The 18,515-nt window shown below is 46.1% G+C and overlaps 1 protein-coding gene across 6 annotated transcripts in view; it reads right to left on the bottom strand.

Moving 5' to 3' along the window:
- CACNA1H (calcium voltage-gated channel subunit alpha1 H) overlaps positions 1 to 18,515 on the bottom strand; it is a 260,228-nt gene that overhangs the window by 17,602 nt on the left and 224,111 nt on the right. For all 6 annotated transcript variants that reach the window (XR_012044869.1, XM_072877585.1, XM_072877586.1 and 3 more), the window contains 4 exons: positions 11,083 to 11,234; positions 8,994 to 9,103; positions 7,745 to 7,878; positions 7,094 to 7,164 (listed from right to left, as the gene is read on the bottom strand). Coding sequence is in view for 5 of the 6 variants with exons in the window: in XM_072877585.1 (XP_072733686.1) it covers positions 7,094 to 7,164; positions 7,745 to 7,878; positions 8,994 to 9,103; positions 11,083 to 11,234 (467 nt within the window). In the remaining variant the exon portion in view is untranslated. The remainder of the gene's footprint in view (positions 1 to 7,093; positions 7,165 to 7,744; positions 7,879 to 8,993; positions 9,104 to 11,082; positions 11,235 to 18,515) is intronic.

Below are 18,515 nucleotides of genomic sequence, written 5' to 3'. Positions count from 1 at the left end.
TAAACAAGTTTTCTAGGTTGAGTGTAAATTAAAGCCTAATGTTGTAGCACTGCAGAAGAGGGTCTTGGAATTTTTTCAAAGAAGCCTATAAGCTGAATATTTTACTGCTATTTTAATGCTTAATAAATCAGCCTGCAAACTTCTGGCATTGATGAAATTCCAAAGAATTTAGACTAACATCAAAATTATTCCCAGGTTATCAGTCAAAACTATTATCTATCTCTCAACATGCAAAGCATGTTATGAGCTGACATTTGCTCATAAACAATTTGCCTACTATCTAACGTGCATTTGTAAGAGATTCTGTATTTAAGATCGTGACTAATTACATTACTGAACCAACTTGTCTCATAACCAGTCCTTCAAAGACCAGTTTACACTCATGGGTTTGCTGTATAGGCTCAAGGCATCCCAGCCATAGGCATACTCTAAAAATACTAACAAACAGATGCATGTTTGCTAATGTGGTGTTTGCTGGTGTCTGAGGTTGCGTTTGCCCTTGGCTGAGAGCAGACACATGGGCAGTTCCAAAGGTCAGCTGATGCACAGGATCTCTTGGGAAGTGACTGAATGTCTGACTGATGTGGAAACGTGGCTACATGGAAGAGAGATGTGGGAGAGAGCAGCAAGTCCAGGATCCTGGGATGGGCGATGGCATGATCTTTACTGTTAAACTCCATCCCAACCTGTATCTAGACATCCAGAACCGCTCTGGAGTGTCAGCTAAGAAGCAGGTTGCTCCCCATGTGCACAAGAACAACCTGCTGCCCTGACCACCCCCTGCAGATGTAGCATGCATATGGATATGTGCAGGCAGCTGGTGGCTCGTGAGGCTGGAGAGGGCATGAGTCTCTCAGCAGCCCACAAACACCTGATGCTCAAGAGAATGTGGCTGAGCAAAATGGCTCACCTCTTGCTTAGATGCTTCAGCAAAACCGCTTGGTCTGTTTGTGTAGCTTCTGGCTGTACTGAATCAGTACAAGTCAGTTCCAGATGTAATATTTTGTCAGTGCTAGCCCATGGCTCTCTGGTACATGTCCCCCAGGAAAGGAAAGGAAGGTGCTCTTCAGCCCATGGCTTTCACCAAGGCCTGAGCACAGAGAAGGACCCAAGGCAAATTCTCAGAGATGGGCTGAGGTGGAGGCAGCAAGGTCAGCCAGCGGCTACTGAGTAGCAGAGAAGGCAGACTGGATGTGTGTCTGTGACCTTGAGTGAGTCATTCCTCTCCTCTAACTCAACGTACCCATTTGTAATACCCTTGTGGATAGGTAATTAATGTCTCTAAAGCACTTTGAGATCTACTGAGACCAGACAAGAAAAAGATCGTGCATGAATCATGTTGCTGGGAGGAACGGGAGTGGACAGGACCACATCCAGGCACTTTTCTCCAGCAGCCAAAGGCTGGGATGCCTGTGCTGGACTCTGCATCAGGGACAGAGATCCAGCTCTGGTCAGCAACCTCAGCTTTGGCAGCTGGTCACCCACGCAGGCTCTGAGAAGTCGTTCTGCTCTAGCAGCTCTGAACAGGTCAGCCCATGCTCTGTTTATCCATCAGACTCCCCCTGACTTGGGCTGGTGCCTTTGGCTGGGCAGAGAAGACTACAGATAACCCCTCTCTCTGGCAGCCAGGGGCTATCCATCATTTGCCGTGGCTCCAGTGTTGAGGGGAGGCTGTGGCCTGTAGGGAGTGAAGCAGAGATGAAGAACATCTTGGAGATGTTCTCAGTGCCCTGATGTACCTCAGAGAAGCCACGAGAGAAGATGGAGACAGTGGTGATGTGATTCCTCCTGGACCTTCACTTTCTGGCATCCTGGCTGTCATATACTGCTGGCAAAAGCGTTTGTGTGCCTGGGGCAGAGGGATGCTGTGGGGAGAGAGGCAGAGTCCTCCATCCCACCCAGAGGGGCAGGGAAGCCCTGTGTGAGGAGCTACGACCCTTCACCACAGTGCATCCCAGCTGGATCTGTTATCTTCCATTGCAAAAGTCCTGGAATAACCCTGCTCAGCAGCAAGGAAAGCAACCCTCCTCTCCACACACCGAGCAAAACCCTTCTCCCACTGCCCCTGCGTGGCCTGGGGAGGCTGTCTCTGCTTTAGCGCTTGGGGACATCACTGCTATTAGTTTTTTGCCTCGCCCTAAGTGAGGCTGCAGTAGCTAAGCACCACTGCACGTCCCATCAGCGTTCAACCTCTGACCTATGCCACTAAGTAAAAAGCCCGTATCTGCAGGCACTGGGACGCAAAGCAACTATGCCAGGTTGTGTTAGCTTGATATGCAAACATGTTGCACTGCTCATGTACAACAGGACACCGGCCACCTGGGCACTATGACTTCTCTGTTGTACTGTCAGCTGTGTGATCCTACCCAAATCCCTCTAGATCCTGCTGGCCTCTACGCTCCCTGCTCTGGGAGAGGCATTGATGAAATACGTATCTTCTGCTGCCCCACTCCTGCAATGGCTGCCTGAAGCACACTACAGTTCCTCTTGTGCCTCTTCCTGCTCTGACATCAATTATTTCTGCATCACTGGCCCACACCTTGGCATTCCAGTTGCCCATGCAGGCAATGCACACAGCTCCCTGGGATGCCTGTCAGGAGCAATTTCTCATAAAACTAAGCCCCTGCCAATCCTTTCCAAGGACATGAGTCCTCCTCATCTTCCTTCCAGCACTCTCCAGCCAAAGCAATAAGCCTGGCAGCAGGAAAACACAGGCTAATTTATGCACTAGACCCAAGAGAAAATGCACACATTTGTCTACTTGGAAAACGGAGGCCATCTGTGTGAATTCCAGGACTAGTGGAAAGGGCCAGATAGACAACCTTGGAGGCTAAAGTCATCTCATTGGTGCAACCACAAGGCCGCTAGCTGAACTGAATGAGCTCCCCTTTCTGTGTATCCACTCAGCCCCACGGAGACCAGTGCTAACAGCCAGCAGAATGATCGTTTCTTTACCTCATGATTTCTGCTTCACTACTCAAATCTCTCCGGCATCTCTGCACTTCTTTCCAGTATGCAGCATAGCACACACATACCTATCTTCCAGAATCTGTCTCATCTGCAATGCTTGCTGGTAAGACATTTCTATTCTTGCTCTCTGAGCTTCACAGTCACTGTGGGTTTTCAGCATCTGGCAAAAGCGGGCTATTGTTTATGTCCCATAACTGCTGTTACACAATGCCAGAAAACCTCTTCAAGAGCTGAAGTTGAGATAAGCACAGGAATTACAGCACCGTGAAGAGTTAAACTCCTGGCCAGGAGCAAACTACAGACTCTGTCCTTCAGGGCACTGATAGAACAAGGAGTTCTTCACTTTTTTCTTGGCACAGAGTCCATCTGGGGGGAGTTCCAAGCTTTGAAGACAAAGAGGAGGTATACTGTACAGTTCTGCATTTAATTAATGTGCCGTCCACAGATCAAGTGAGAAAGAAGAAGGAGAAAGAACGCAGATCTTTTGATAGGAAAGTTCCACATTTTACTATCATTGGCCTTGCAGAGCCAGGATGGCAATTGGACTGGATTCCACTTTCCTCTCCATCAGGAAGAGCACTGGCAGCTTAGCATTAACTGCAGGTTTTCTTACTGGCAATCGATACTCAAGTGCTGTGCAGACTGAGCTGGGCTGCTCAGTACGGTGGATTCGCTTACACAATGAGCATTTTAACCCAGCCGAATGCAAAGTTACAGATCTGGGAGCAAAGTGCAGGCCGTGCTACAGAAAGGGTGAATTGTACTTTTAGTGCAGGGGATGTGAAAAAGACTAAAGGATTACCATCGAACAGGAGTCCTACGGAGCAGACATTGCTTACAAAACCGATGCAGCCACCAGATGTATAAGCAAGGGAATATTCGGCTGAAGTGTAAGAGTGGTATAATTCGTTATATAGCCTTAATGGAGCCAGAGCTCATAAAGAAGAGGAAAACACTTGAAACAGGTCTTGAAAACCTGCTTCATACTGAGAGATTAAAGGCGTTCTATGTTCTTCTGTTTGCCAGACTGCAAAAGATTATTTTATCTCGTTGCCTCCAAAAGGAGAAGTTCCAGAAGAAAAAAAGCAAAATTACATCCAATGAAAAAACAAACTTGGCTAAGCCAGATTAAAACCACCAGATTTTTTTAGCAGAAAGGCTAAACACCTACTGGAAGAACTTATTTCATCAATAGGGGATGGCTGATCCCTTACACTTTGCATCCTTAAAACAAGACCGGGTGGCTCTTAAAAGACATGCTGAAGTTCAGTGCAGAGCTGTGTGGCTTGTGTTGTGCTGGGAGCAGGCCTCTGCGATCACAGGGGAGCTGTCGGTGTGTGAACAGCAGCACTGAACTGGCTTAATTAGGACTGGCAATGTCTAAGTGATGAAGTCAGTGCTGGTCACGCTAGCCCAGCTCTTTTTAGCTGCTCAGTTTAAAGCAGTAGATCTATTTCAAGTTTACACGAGTGTAGCTGATTTTAGCACTTCATACTTTAAAGTCCATGACAGATTTCGTTCGTTCTCCAAAAGGCTATGCCATGAGAGTACACCTTCAGAGCTGATGAACGTGATGATCAATTCACACTATCCCAAACATTTGCTGGGACTAAGAAAGCATGGAGTTCGTGGGCAAAGAAGGTACCATTTTGAGATCTTTCCCTCACCATTCTTTCTGTCTGTCTTGCCTTTCCTCATTTGTTCTCCTCTACTCCATCTCATTTTTTTCAGAGACATGGTGGAGGAGAAGATCCCTGAACTGGTAGACACAAGGTTACCAGACAAGGAGGATGCAGTAGGGTAGGAAGTCTTCCTGCATTGAAAACAGCAGCTCAAGGTCAGTCTGAAGTTCCAGAAGAGGAGACTAAGCCGTAACAGCTTCAATCTTGGATCAAAATGCTAACATGCCCCCAAGTCTGGGGATAGTTGGTTCTCTAAGTGTTACTCAAGCTATATCTGCTGCTGAATAAAAACAAATAGGAAGCTGATGAAAAGCACCCAAAAGAGAAAGAAAAAAAGTGTACTGCAATGACAATACCGTGTCACGGTAAGCCCATAAATGGACATTCGACATACACCAGACAAAGAATTTCCCCCAAAACCTTAATGAATAAACATCAAATTCATTTTTCTTGTCACTTAGCAGACACATTCAAGGAGGATTTTCCAGCTGTGGTTTTAGGCTGCTAAATTAATTGGGGTAGGAACTCTTCCCCCGCCTTTGAAATGAAAGCTGTAGCTTCATGAAGAGTGATTGTTGTCGGAGAGGTCTTCCCAAACTTCCCTCCTAATTTTCTGAATTTCACTGGAGGACAAAATGGCATTTTTATCTGCACAAGATCTGCTTGGAATATCGCTGGGGATTTCCCTTTAAAAGAGACTTTGGTTTGAATGTGAACTGCAAAAACACCCCAAGGAAACAAAAGGCCTGGCCTGCAGCCACCCTATTGTTGGGGGGGGAGAGAAAACAAGGAGAGAGAGAAAATATGCTCTGTAATCACAATGCTTTCGAAAGAAAAAAACCAGACACAAATCAAATGCTTTCTTGAAATGCCAAAACAGGGGTCAGGTTGGTAAATTCCATGCTTTAGTCCCAGCCAAAATCCTTCACTGAAAAGGAAATCTGAATGCCAAAGGGCAAATGTCTCAGATTAGAAACATCTTTATGGCAGTGATGAAAAGTAAATGGGTCTTTCCAAGAAAAAGAAATTCCCCTTGTTTTCCAGTTCATTTTGAATAGATCATGGGCTTCTTTGTCCTTAGCAACTAACTCATAGGGGTATACTTGGGTAATTACACGTACTAGTTCTACTGCTTTTCATATGGCCACTCATATTCTGGAAGAGAGGCCTACACGGTATCTGCTTTTGGCCAAGCCACAGTGCTGTCATCCTGCCTTTGAGATGTGATCCCTCTGCAGACAGCTGAAGCTGATCAAGATGTGACTGCCCACCATGGTGCGCTGCCATCTCCCTGTGCCTATGGGGCTGGGGCTGGGAGAGGGGAGACCTGACTCTCCCAGTCCATCCCAGGGCATACTACACACAGAATGGAGTGGGCCCACTCATAAAGCTCCTTCCAGCGACTCAGCTGTGGGATGTTTTGGAGGGCTTGAAAACTAAGGACTTGTCTGACCATGCTTGTGCATCCTAAAAGTGCTGCTTCTGAATTGGCAGCTCAGAGAAGGCGGCTGCAGAGTTCCTCTGCCTCATTCTTGGTGCCCTGGCACCTCATATTGGTACTCACTTCTGGGTAAAGTGTGGCAGTAAATGTTTCCAGTGCTGTCTGGTGGGCTACAGAATCTTGGTGATATATGAAATTGGAATGTATAGGCAGCTGAGCTGACTCTAAAGACTGAAAGATTAGAACTCAGACCATAAACCCACAAACTAGCAGAACACAGCTTAAATAGCGTAAGATTTTAAAAACAAAGGAGCACTAAATTTCTTGGAATTCTTCTGATGTACTTTAGATCTTTTTGAGGGAGGAGTGCACATCAGCAAAAAGTTTATTTCCTTCTTTTTTCAAATAAATGGATCCATAAAAAAGTGGTCCCAGTTACTGAACACTTGAAGGATCCTATCAAATATCAAGACCGGCAGCATAATTGTTCCTCTTGCAGCTCATGAGAATATGGTGATTTGAGACCCCACTTCAAGCTTTTAACACTCAGAAACATCTTCCCTATTTACCTTTTAAAGTCTGCAGCTTCTCTGTCAATAGGTGTCAATAAACATGGTTGCTCCTGTCTCACAAAGAAAACTGCTGAGCTGGAAGCTGTCTACTTCCAATGCTTTCACCAACAGCTTTCTCTGTCTATCCTTGTGTTTCCTGAACTTGCCAGTGAGATCTGTGTTTTGTAAGAGCTCTGCCTACAGCAGTTGGCTCTCTGTTAACTCTTTTTCCATCATTCTGGTTCTCCCATCCTACACACACTACATGAGCAGGATGAGCCATGCAAAACTCTGCTACCAGGGCACTGGTGGCAGCAGAGAAAGCTGATATCCTCCCCAGGTGGCTTCTAGTGCCCACCAAACACGGTGCCACAGACCCGTCCTCAGGCCTGAAAGGCATAGTCCACCAAGGGGAACAAATTGGGCATGGATGAAGTCTGGGGGCTTACCTGGGGAAGTGCTTGTACCACTGTGTCCAGGAGAGCTCGCATCCCGGTGGCCATTTTAAGCAGTTTCAGCACTATAATAAGAACCAAATCCTGGTCAGCAGGGCTGGGAAATATTTCAAGCAAAACCCATGAAGGAAAACTAGCTTCAGATCTTGTAGGGAGGGTTTACATCTCTCTTGCATCTATTCATACAGATGGCAAGCTCACTGCATCCTGGCAGGGCCCACAGAACATCTAAACATCGCAACTACTTCCCACACCAATTAATGTTAAGGACATCAGTAAAAGAGACCAAAAGCCAGAAGAACTCCAGCATGCCCTAGCAGGAAAATGGGAGAGTGATGGGGAGACACTTCATCAGTGAAGAGCATCACCTCAAGCTCGGATCCTCCCTTCTCCACCACTTCCTGCTCTTGTCTGGTATCAGTATAGAAGATCTATGATCCTGGGTTTGAATTAGAGACCAATCTAATATGCCACTGCAAACACCCATGACACTCCACTTAGCTTCTCTCTGAATTGACATTTTGCAGCCTCATCGCCTAACTGTTCTCAAGTTGAACTGAAACAGGAGGACCAGAAAAACCAATGGCCAAACCATTTCTTGACGTGTCTGGAGGAATGGCTGGAGACTTATGGAGCAGGCCGTACCTCTTGCTATTCTCAGCACCCGCATGATGCGTATTATTGTGGGATTGATGGGCAGTGCAGCATTCATCTCAATTTCCTCTAGCGTGATTCCCACAATTGATAAGAGAACTATGGCCAAATCCAGCTGATTCCACCTAACAGACAAAGAGAGGAAGGACCAGAAAAAAAAAAATCATACATGGACAGACACCCAAGAGTGGAAAATTATCTGTTACTAACAATCACAAGCAAATCCCAAACGCCTCTCCTCTCTCATATCTGGGCCCATGATCTTCTATGTGGTACGAAATCAACTCACTGCAGCTGGCACAGACGGCCTCTGAGCCGCAAGCTGCTGTAGGCTGTGACTGGGAAGTGTCCCTGCCTACTTCCCGGTCCCTATCATCCCCCTGCTATCCACTTGGAGCCACTCTCAGGGACAAGATACTAGGCTAGAGGGACCTTTGATGTGATGCAATACAGCTGCTCCCATGTTATGTGACCTGTCTCTTGAGTAACTTCATTGATTTCTAGCCTAACACTTGTAGAGGGCCTTCCACACCAGCACTAGAAAGGCAGTAAGATGTGAAGAAACGGAGTGACTTTCCTACGCAATTTCCCTCATGAGTAATATTGCTCATAGCAGCTTCCAACCACTCAGTCAGGATAAATGAGGAAAACAAGCTAATTTTGTGGAAAAGTGTTCAGTCTTACCCTACTCCCCAGCAAGTTGCCAGACTACAACGTGCTCTCACACACATTTGCTTCTGGCTAAATGTGAGGCAGAATAAGATCCGCAGGCAGCAGGGCTGAACACAACTACCTCTGTCTTTGCCAAAGGCTTTACAAAGCCAGCAGTCTACCAAAGGACTGGTTTGGACTGCAAAGGAGACTTGTTCTGAGGGACTCGGTGACCTTAGGCTGCCAAAACTACTCTTCTGAGGACTAGATGGATGCCAACAGGTTGTTTCTGACCTCTAAGCTGAGCCGGTCAGATCTGGGGGAGAAGGCAGATACTGGGGGAAAGAATGTATCCAGAATTTTGTAAGATTTCCTGAATTCCTTCTGCAAAGCAGCACCAGCAGTTCTTAGAATTTTAACTTAGAATCCTACACTATAAAGTTTGCACCCATGGAGAGACAGCCCTTTGCTCTTCCTTGCACACAGCATGTAGTACTATCATAGTGACGCTACATTTACCCAGCATCTGGCTTTGAAACTGGGTCAATACAGCTCTCTCCAAATGCACAGGAGTTTAAAATACTCTCACCTGTCCTTAAAGAACCTTCGAAAACCAAATGCCACCAACTTCAGAACTGCCTCGAACACAAAAACTATGGTGAACACATAGTTGCAGTATTTCAGGGCTTCATCCAGGGACTGAAAAGAGAGACACCAGTTAGACCAGCCCAAGCTATCCTTTCCTAGAGCCCCTGCAGAGGGACTGGCAGGCGCAAGGGTGGCATAGGCACAGAGATGTAAGAAGTCATAATAGCTTGCAGAGCTCAGCTACAAAACTCCACTAAATCACACAGCAAAATTCAAATAAAGGATTAGACACTGATGCAAACAAAAACCTCATAAGCACTAATACTAGTTGTGCTAAAAATGTCAAGAGCTATCAATCCTCCAACTTCAGTGCACAAGTTGTTTGGTCTGGGTCAGAAAGAAAAATTTACCCCTTCTCCATCTAATAAAGTTTACTTTTTCAGATCTGCCTAGCCTTGGGTAGAATAAAAGACCTGAGGGATCATTTCTTTATTCCAGCATGGCAATCCTTAGGACAATGGCTTTGCTTAAAACACTGGAAAAATAAATAATGTTGGCGATGGATTAAATCTTGCCTTCTTGAAAAATGTTACATCTCTAGAGCTGGGCAAAGTATGTCCATATTTGGTGCAATGTTCACGCTCTCTATAGAGCTGCTCTCGGAAGTCAGGAATCCGCAGTGTTTATACTTTGATGAGTGTTTATAATGGATTTCATTGGAACTGTGGACCAACAATAGCAAAAGAATCTTGCTGGGACCTTAAAATAGATAGTTGCAGAGTGAACCAGCTCTTTGGTTGGGTAGGGATTTGGGGAGAGGAGGGAGGGAAGGGGAATTTAGTTAAATGCAGTATAGGTCTCTTACGATAAAAAAATGGTAACAGTGAACATCAAAACAGACACAATTGGAAATAAAATGCAATAGAGGAATCTGCAAAGCAATATCTGCTTTGTTGACAGAGGAAGCCTCAGGCCACAGGAAAGCTGCCATCATCACATTTGTGTGATGGCTATGCTTTGCTGACCCCCGATACGTGGGATGACCATGCACTGATTTTTTGGGAACGAGAGCTGAAAGTTTTTCAGATGTTGGCACTCCTCAGTGCGCTACTATCCCTATTTTTGTTCCAGTACATAAAATAAAATGGCAACTTAAAAGAATGTGGGACAATTTACTATTTCATCTGAAGCACACTGCCTGAGCCCGAATTCTCCTATCGCTTGTGATGGTTTGCATTCAGATTTACACCACTGTGTTTTACATGAATATAAAACAAGTATAAATAACACCTAATCTGGATAAATAACATTTACAGGCGAAACAAAGGTTGTTATGCAAAGAAATTATAGGGGCAGAACAGCACATAGCTGGCATAAAACACACACGCGTTACCCTGTGGCTTAGTGCCCCTCTGGCTTAGCTTCCAGGAGGCATTTGCAGGTTACCTAGCAGACCATGCAATACCAGAAGAGTAAACACTGAGCCTAGAGCTCTGTGAATGATAAAGCGATGGAAGATTAATATATGCGGCAAATGGACAGGCTATATGATTTATGCCAAAGGTTTTCTCGGGAAAGAAGGATTTTATGATACATAAAGAAGGGTTCTACTTAAGAGTTGGTTTATTCTAAATTCATGGAGGAAAAGAAACGTTGCTCTGCATGCATTAACTTCATGTTTATATCTGTTAATGGGATATTCTAAAACACTGGATTGTTTTACAGACTGAGGGTCAGTCACGTCTGGGATCTGGAGAGGAAATATTTGGACTGGTCTTTTCCTAGTAAAAGTTTAGTTCACTCTCTATTAGCCTTATTCTCTGTTTTTTTTTTTTAAGCAAAAGCAGGGAAATCAAGCTTTTGGCTGAGGCAAGTGACTCCCGAATGGTAGAGCTGGCTTAGAGTTAGATTGCAATGCTGAGCCTGGAGCCTGCCGAGGCTTTCAAACAACAGGGAATGATCCCAGGGAAGCAGGGCTGGCTGCAGATCTCGCTGGTCAATGGTATCGCAAGGAACCAGTGTATGGGCCTCGGGTCCTCTGCTACCCCATGCTGCTGTGTTTCATGGCCGACATGATGGGTGGCTCTTACCTTTGGCTGGTTGTAGTGCTCCATTGACATAGTGATGACATTGACCCCAATGATGAATGTGATGAAGAGGTCGAGATAGTGGCTGGTGCAGAGGGTGTGAATGTACTTCCGTGCTGGGGAATAGTCAGCGTAGTAAGGCCTGCGTTGGGCTTCTGCAGAAGAAGACAAAGAAAGGCAACGCAATGAATGCAGGCCCTGCTGCATGGTTGGCAGTCATCACAACGTGGCCTGCGGGTCATGTCTTACATACCCCTGGGTGCAGGGAAAAACCCTTGGGAGAACTGATTCAAGCAAGCCACATGAAACGGCCAAGTGCTTCTTCCTAGCAGTGAGGCCTTCAAGAACCGTAGTGGGGTTATCAGGCTGAGCCAAACCTCTTGTGCCTGCAGAAGGGACCTCCACAGCTTTGACAACCAGGTCTGTTTTTCTCCCAAGTGCGCTCTGTTCTTACTGCTCTGTCTCAGGCTAGAGGACAACCTCTTCACTTAATGGGACTCTTGTCACAAACCAGGAAGGGTGAGAAGCAGGATGGAAATGAGACCCAAAGCCAAGAGAAAAGCTTCAAACCCAGCAAAGCTTCCACTCCAGTTTAGAGGAAGGGCCAAGGGCAGGTCTCATCGGTCTGGACTCTGCTATGCATCTCTCCTAACCCTGCTGATGTCAGCCATGTTCCACGTAAGACAAGAACATAATCTGAGCTCAGGTTCTGTGACAGAAGGCTTTTGGTGTATTTTAAAGGTCTAAAGAAAACATAGCAATGCCTGTGGCAAAGAAGGACACATGCGTGAGGGTTAGTAGCACACAGGAGAGCATCAACAGCAATGGCGTGGGGTGCTCAGCATTTGTCTCGACAAAGACTGTCAGCACAAGCTCCTCTGGAAATATAAGAACAAGGACATGGTTGCATCGAAAAAACCATTCAGGCTATGATCACATAAATTTTATATCTCTGCCTCTGGTCATGACTCCTCCTTTCTTCTCTTTGAAATGGGGAAATTTCTGCATATGACCAAGTTCCCAGGGCTGTTCCAAGGAGAGCGTTTGGACACTGCCCTGTGACCGAGTTGTATTTACCACGTGTGTCTCTCTTAAATTAGACCGTGACCACATGATGACTGTGGGTGCTCGGATGGAGTCAAATTCTTTTCAAACTTAAGAAATGTAAATATTCAAAGCGTATACTTAAGGCCAAAGTCAGCATTACTGTAGATTTTGCAAGTGGAAGAGACACGTTAGGTCGTACCAAGTCAGAGCAGGATTGTTCTTAATAGAAAGGGATTTTTTTTTTGCAAATGTTTCAGCAAGTTCAGCTTTAAATGCATGAGGAGCTGGGAAAAAGGAGTTGTTTCACCTTAAAAATAAGGAGGGAAATAGGTTCAAAAGTACTCAGTGACCCCCTGAAATACATTTTCCACTCCTCTCATCTTGCTAATATCTTTCAGATAGAGTGACTCTTGAAATGTGGGGTTTTTTTGGTAGTACAACTGATGCCAGATTAGAGTCCAAAACCCTAAAATAAACTGGATAAAGGGAAACAGAATCTGCTGTTCTCTTTCAACTACTCTTTTTTCTGGTAGTTAAAATTGGAATGGAGGCATTTGAAAAACATTTCCTTCTGACTGGGGTCACCTAGACTTATTTTTTTCTGCTAATGGGTGTGGAAAAAAAAGGTGAAAGCAAAGACAATTGTTTTTGAATACATTTTTCTGTTGCTTTCATGTGCCTTAGTCCTACGAGTCATCTTGGACTGGTATGGCTGTCTTTGCTACTGCGCTCAGCTAATCTTCTGGTGTGTCTAAAAAATAATAATAAAAACATTGCAGTATAATATTTACTTAAGACTGTACAATGTGCTTTCAGGATTATGACATACTTTTTCTTCTTCCTTTTTTTTTTAAGTGTCTTCTTGGGAATGCAAAAAATTAGCTTGGTGGGAGGTCTGAGAATATCCCAAACAGTCAAACGTTATATTAAGGGACTATTTATTAATGACTAATGGTTGATTAATGGATCTCAGAAGAACATTAGCAGTGATGGGCAGCGTGTGAACACACTGGCTACCAGCACATACGGAAAACAGGCTGCAGGTGACTGCAACTACTCTCTAACCTGCCCAAATGCAGCCATTGATTAACTATTCAGTAAAAGACCAGGTGTTTATTACATTTGATAAACTATTTATATAATTCTAAAGCATAATCCCAAGAAGGCATCTTCCACTGTAAAGCCGCTGAGCAGAAAACCTTCTAGGCTGCCTGTCAGCAACACAGCTCTCTTTCTTTACATGGGCTGGATATATAAATAGGAAGGAGGAACCACCCAGCCATTAAAGGTGGGTCTGTTTTCTTGCATGGAAGTGTCTCAGAGGTCTGTGTCTGTACACTCCGCTGGTGCTCAGCGCTGGCTATGCCTGGTCAACTAGTTGAGAACTTGGGATAGGTTTAACTTGACCTGAGGTGAGGGAGCTCTAGGAAATGCCTTACTCATTTAGGATGCACTACATCCCTGAAGCCAGGTTAACAGATGAAAAAGAAACTTCTCCTGGGGGGACACATACAAGGACAGTCTGGGATAAAGTTGACAACGCTTCGAAACACATGCAACAACACTGTCATGCTCAGTGCAGTAACCCATGCAATGTCCATTAGAGGAGATACTGCTCATGCGAGGCTAACGGTAGTGAGCAGGGGTGTGCAGGAAGGACAGGCCAGCTTCTGCTCTTGGCGATGCTAGTGTTGCGTCAGGACAATCCCATGAAGGCAGAGGGGTTGCAGCAGGGTGAAAGCAGTGAGAGATCAGCCACACAGCTTCACTGCAGCTCTGACCCGCTCCGAGCAGGAGGGAGGCTGCGTTTCAGAGCTCCAAGGCCCCCAGCTCTGCTGGGTCACTGTTCATTCCTGGTCCCTTTAGGAAGAGGAGTTTTACTTCAGTCAACAGCACAGCAAGTGGCTCTGGCCTCCTTTCCATTCAGACACACATTTCTAGCTCTTAGTGAGAATATACTACATTATTCTCCCCAGTTCAGGTGTAAGTGTTCACTGCACGCACCTACTGCTACAGCCTGCTCAACCAGAGACGTGGGGTCTGCAGGAGAACCTGTGTGAGGAAAACAGTGGACCACGGGGATGTAGGCACAGCAAACGGAGAAGAGCTAATGCCTCATTAATTACAATAGGCAAAATGCAACCTGTGCCTGCTTTCGCCAGGGAAATGGTTTCTGGGATGAGACTCCAATCAGCCAACTAGCAGACTTATATAAAACACAGACAAGTATCCCTGCAGCTGATGGTTTGAACTGGTGGAAATGCAGGAGGGAAAGGAGAAACCATCAAACATATGCAAAAGGCAAACCACAGTCCTTTCTCGCCCCCACTTCTAGATGTTGGCTAATGCTTGAATCTCACCTCTCTGAAGAGTATTTAAACTTCTTTGCTTGTGATTCTGCTGACATGAAAATTAATGAAGCGCTGTCTCCTAGCTTAAAAGCATTTAGGTTGGCATTACAATTGCTAGCTACAGCTCCTCCATTATTCTCCTCTGCATGAAACATTAGAAAGCCCTAATGGGTTTATATGCATGCTTGGCACAGAGTAGCTCTATACCTGCAGCTGCCTGGAAAAATAAGCAAGATGGTTTGATAATTCCCTAGTTGGAAATACTAAACACTCAGACATGCAGTGCCCAAAATTTTAGTTACAGCTCAAATGTTTCTGCTGGATACAGAGATGGCTGTGGCATTGAGAGGATGGACTAATTTAAATACCATTGTGTGCTGCCCACGAATGCTCACCCCTAGAGAGAAAGGCTTGCAGTCAGTGCTCTGAAAGGCATCTCTGCTGGGTCTTAAAACAAAACTGGCCTTTCCTTCTACAATGCCCAGACACTCAGCTCTGTGTTGGGAAATGCCTCAGAGAAACACAGCTATGACCACGCTCCTCTCGTAGAGAGTGGAAATCAGGAAAAAGCATTTGCCTTTTCTCAGTTCTCAGTTTTTGGGCTCTTCCAAGGGACCAGTGACTTGGTGACACTACTGAAAGGCGCTCTCTGCTCCCCACCTAGGGCCTCCCCGGGGCTCTATCAGGCATTTCCAGCTTTTCCAGCGTTGCCTGCACTGCTCTTGGCACACAGTGTCACCCAGAGCCTGCTTGCAGCCTTTGAAGCCCAGGGTACTGCCTGCGTTTGACCTGACCGTGCTCTGCTCAGCGGGCCAGCGGCTGCTGGCTTCACAGCAGATACAGGCGGGTTGGATTTGGCCCCGTATCCTGAATGCAGAGGAGATCAAGCTGATCCATGTGGTTTTAATCAAAAACTTTAATCTAGGGAGGCTGGTTTCAGTCTGTGTCTTCTGAGAACCTCATTAAAAGGTTAAGAGCTGCAGGATTATTAAATTACGCCACACTTATTTACATAGTAGATATAGTGGATGGAGGTAGTGACCGCGTCACAAAAATATTCTAGTTTATCTTGAATTTTTACCTTCACGTGAAAAAGTACGCTGTGCAGTTCTGCCTTTAAAACCACATCAAATGCATTTCTACAGAGTACTCAACCCCCTGCCCTCTTTTCTCATGTGAGCAGAGTTAAATGGCGAACCCAGTGCCTTCTTTCAGTGCTGGTTCTGGCCTCAGCTGAGTTTATTGCAGCCCAGTCGTGAAGGCTGGGCCCTGCGGCCGCTGCTGCTGTCACGGCAGCAGTGCCTTGCTGACACGTTGGGTCCATGAGTTCCGTTGCCGGTGCTTCGAGTGATGCTTGTCACAGGAGCAGAGAGAGTCAAGGCACACTGACAAGGGCTGTGGGGTGTCACCCTGTCCCAATCCCTTCATGAAAGTGGCCCTCAGATGGGACACAAGAAACTTTTTGGAAAGCCTGAGGTGGTGTCTGACAGCACAGATGTGGGCTGAGAGGGACCTTCCTGCCAGGCTCCTGAAAGGCCTGAGAAGTACCCCCAAAACAGCCACGTGATGATTCCCCACCCCACCTGCACGGGGTCTGAGGAAGGAGCTGTGTCCTGCTGCAGGGCTGTGTCCTCCCGGAGCAATCCCTCTGCCAGGCTCATAGCTCGGCACACAGGGTCCAAATCCTGGACCCAGCCTGCAGAGCCTGGGGTTTGTACCCAGGGCCTGCTCGGATGGGACCATCCAGGCACTGACAAGCTGAGGCTTAACCCATGTCCAGGCCTGAGCGCAAGCCTACTATGGCTCAATGGTGTGTTTCTGTGTGTGTAGGTACCTACAGATGCCCAAAGACCTTAATACACAGAAACACAGGGTTGCTACACACAGAGGACATTACAGACAGGAGACAGGACACAAAGACAAGATGCCAGGCAGACAGGGCAAGTCCAGATGGACGGGTGTTGCTCATCTCTTGGCTCTGCTGGATTTTAGTCTTGTTAACAGCCCTAATTCTTCCTCCCCTTACAGACTCTTCAGGCCAAATAGTAGAAACGGCAACTGAAGTAAAAGCAGGGCTCTCTGCTAGGCTTCCCAACGTAGGCTCCTTGCTCCTCCGCAGAATCACTGGTCTCCCGTGCCCATCCTGCCCTGTGGAGACTGGCCTCTGAGCCGCTCCTCTGTATGGGTGAGACACACAGCGCTGGGGCACGTGGAAAGCTGGCCAGCCCCCCGTCACCGTGCAGCATCCCATGCCTGCACGTGCACACAGACACTCCCCCACAGAGACTCTGCCACGCACGGCACCAACCACATCTCACATCTTTCTGAGTCTGCCACATTTTTTCACCAAATCCATTATCTTCTAAATTACCCAGGAGGTGAAAACTCCTCCCATTTAAATAAAAAAAAATAAAAATAATCCATTAAAATGTAAATAGTAGTCTTCCAAAATGTATACCAGATTTTGATTTCACCTTGTTAACAACTCAAATTTGGATGCCAAGCTGTCCATGCTGAACAGAGGCAGGTAGGAGACCTCAGAGCTAGATGATCTGAGCTAACCTCCTGAAAGCCCAGCATATGGCCAAACGTTTAGCCTCTCAGTTGCTATATTGGACTTGATCGCCTTCCAGAAAGCTGTCCTCCTCCCTGCGCGCTCTCAGTGAAATGTTACAACCCACATCTGTGCAATGCCTGGGTCTGCGGTCTGAAATATCTCCTTGACTCTATCCTTCGAGATAGCTGGATAAAGAGGGGCAATGTAACAGTGTCCATCACTTTGACAGGGACTGGCTCTTTTTGGTGTCTAAGCAGCGAGCCACAGGCTGTAATAAGATTTACTTACTAATCAGGAACAGCAACTGACTGTGGTTAAGCTATCCCTCCTTACCTGTGCCCCAGTCTATTTTGTCTAAGGATGCTTAATGTTCTTTGCAAATAAGCTTTTTTTTTTTTTCATATAAACTTTGAGTTTATCTGAATGTCTTCTTGGGTCAGCACATTGGGGTAGAAATACTGCACAAGCAGGAGGACTCTTGAGAGCCTGAATCTCATTTCTCTTACTGTGCTAGAAATACTGCTTTCAGGATTTCCACTTCTAATCCTAGCTGGAACCTCAAACTCAAAAACCAAAATGGGAAAAGGGAAATGAAATTGCATTTGAACTCTTCTAAATCTCTGAAAAGATTCAACATCTGTTTGAGGCTGGCTAGTTTGATCTAAATTTCATTTTAACCCACAACTTAACTCACAACTAGCTAAAATGAAATGGGCTTGGCCTTCGCTGTGGTGTCAGGTCAGTCTGTCCTTAAGGCCCTGTGGAGACCATGGTGCAGACATTTAGTGTTGAGGTCTCCCATGGCCCTAATAAAGAGGACCACAAGAGCAGGAGAGGAGCTGCGAGAGATACAGCTGCCTCCCTTCCGACTCAAGCATGGATGGGTGGAGGATATTGGCTGGGGTTTCTACTAGCAAAGCCTCTGACTGCTATGTCCTTAGAGCCAGACAAAAGACTATTAGATTTAACTGCAGTTTTCCCAGCTGAAAATGGATACCTATGGCTTGATGTTTGGGAGACAACTAGCCATTTGTCACAATGAGATATTAGGTCCTTACAGGAGATTACACAGGGCAGCACAGCGCTAGGCAAAGAGCCACAGGGCTGCTGTGGCAAGCAGGACCAGAAGCACCCAGGCCTTATCCCCAACTAAGCTCATCTTTGATCACAGTGGCCAAGCCATGTTCCTTCACTTACTTCTAAAAAATGCTTGCCAGTATCTAATGCAGGCTATCCCTGTTCACTAAAACTGGCTGGGAAGTCGGTGTGGCTGGTTTCCTGGCAGTTTCCCTGGGAATACCCACCAGATGCTATAGGCAGCTTGTCCCTGGTGGGGCCTGCCACGGAGCAGTGGAGGTGAGAACTAATACATGAGAACCCCTGGGAAGGTTTGGGTCAGGAAAGGAACATGAACTCAGGTGTTTTTCTGTTCTGGTTTGATGGTTCCTGCTAGATCCACTAAGCAGCAGATTTCAGCTAAA

Source organism: Ciconia boyciana, chromosome 13, assembly GCF_034638445.1.
Source record: "Ciconia boyciana chromosome 13, ASM3463844v1, whole genome shotgun sequence".
Lineage (NCBI taxonomy): Eukaryota > Metazoa > Chordata > Aves > Ciconiiformes > Ciconiidae > Ciconia > Ciconia boyciana.
Note: the sequence above shows the minus strand (reverse complement) of the source record. Positions and strands in the feature narration are given on the sequence as shown.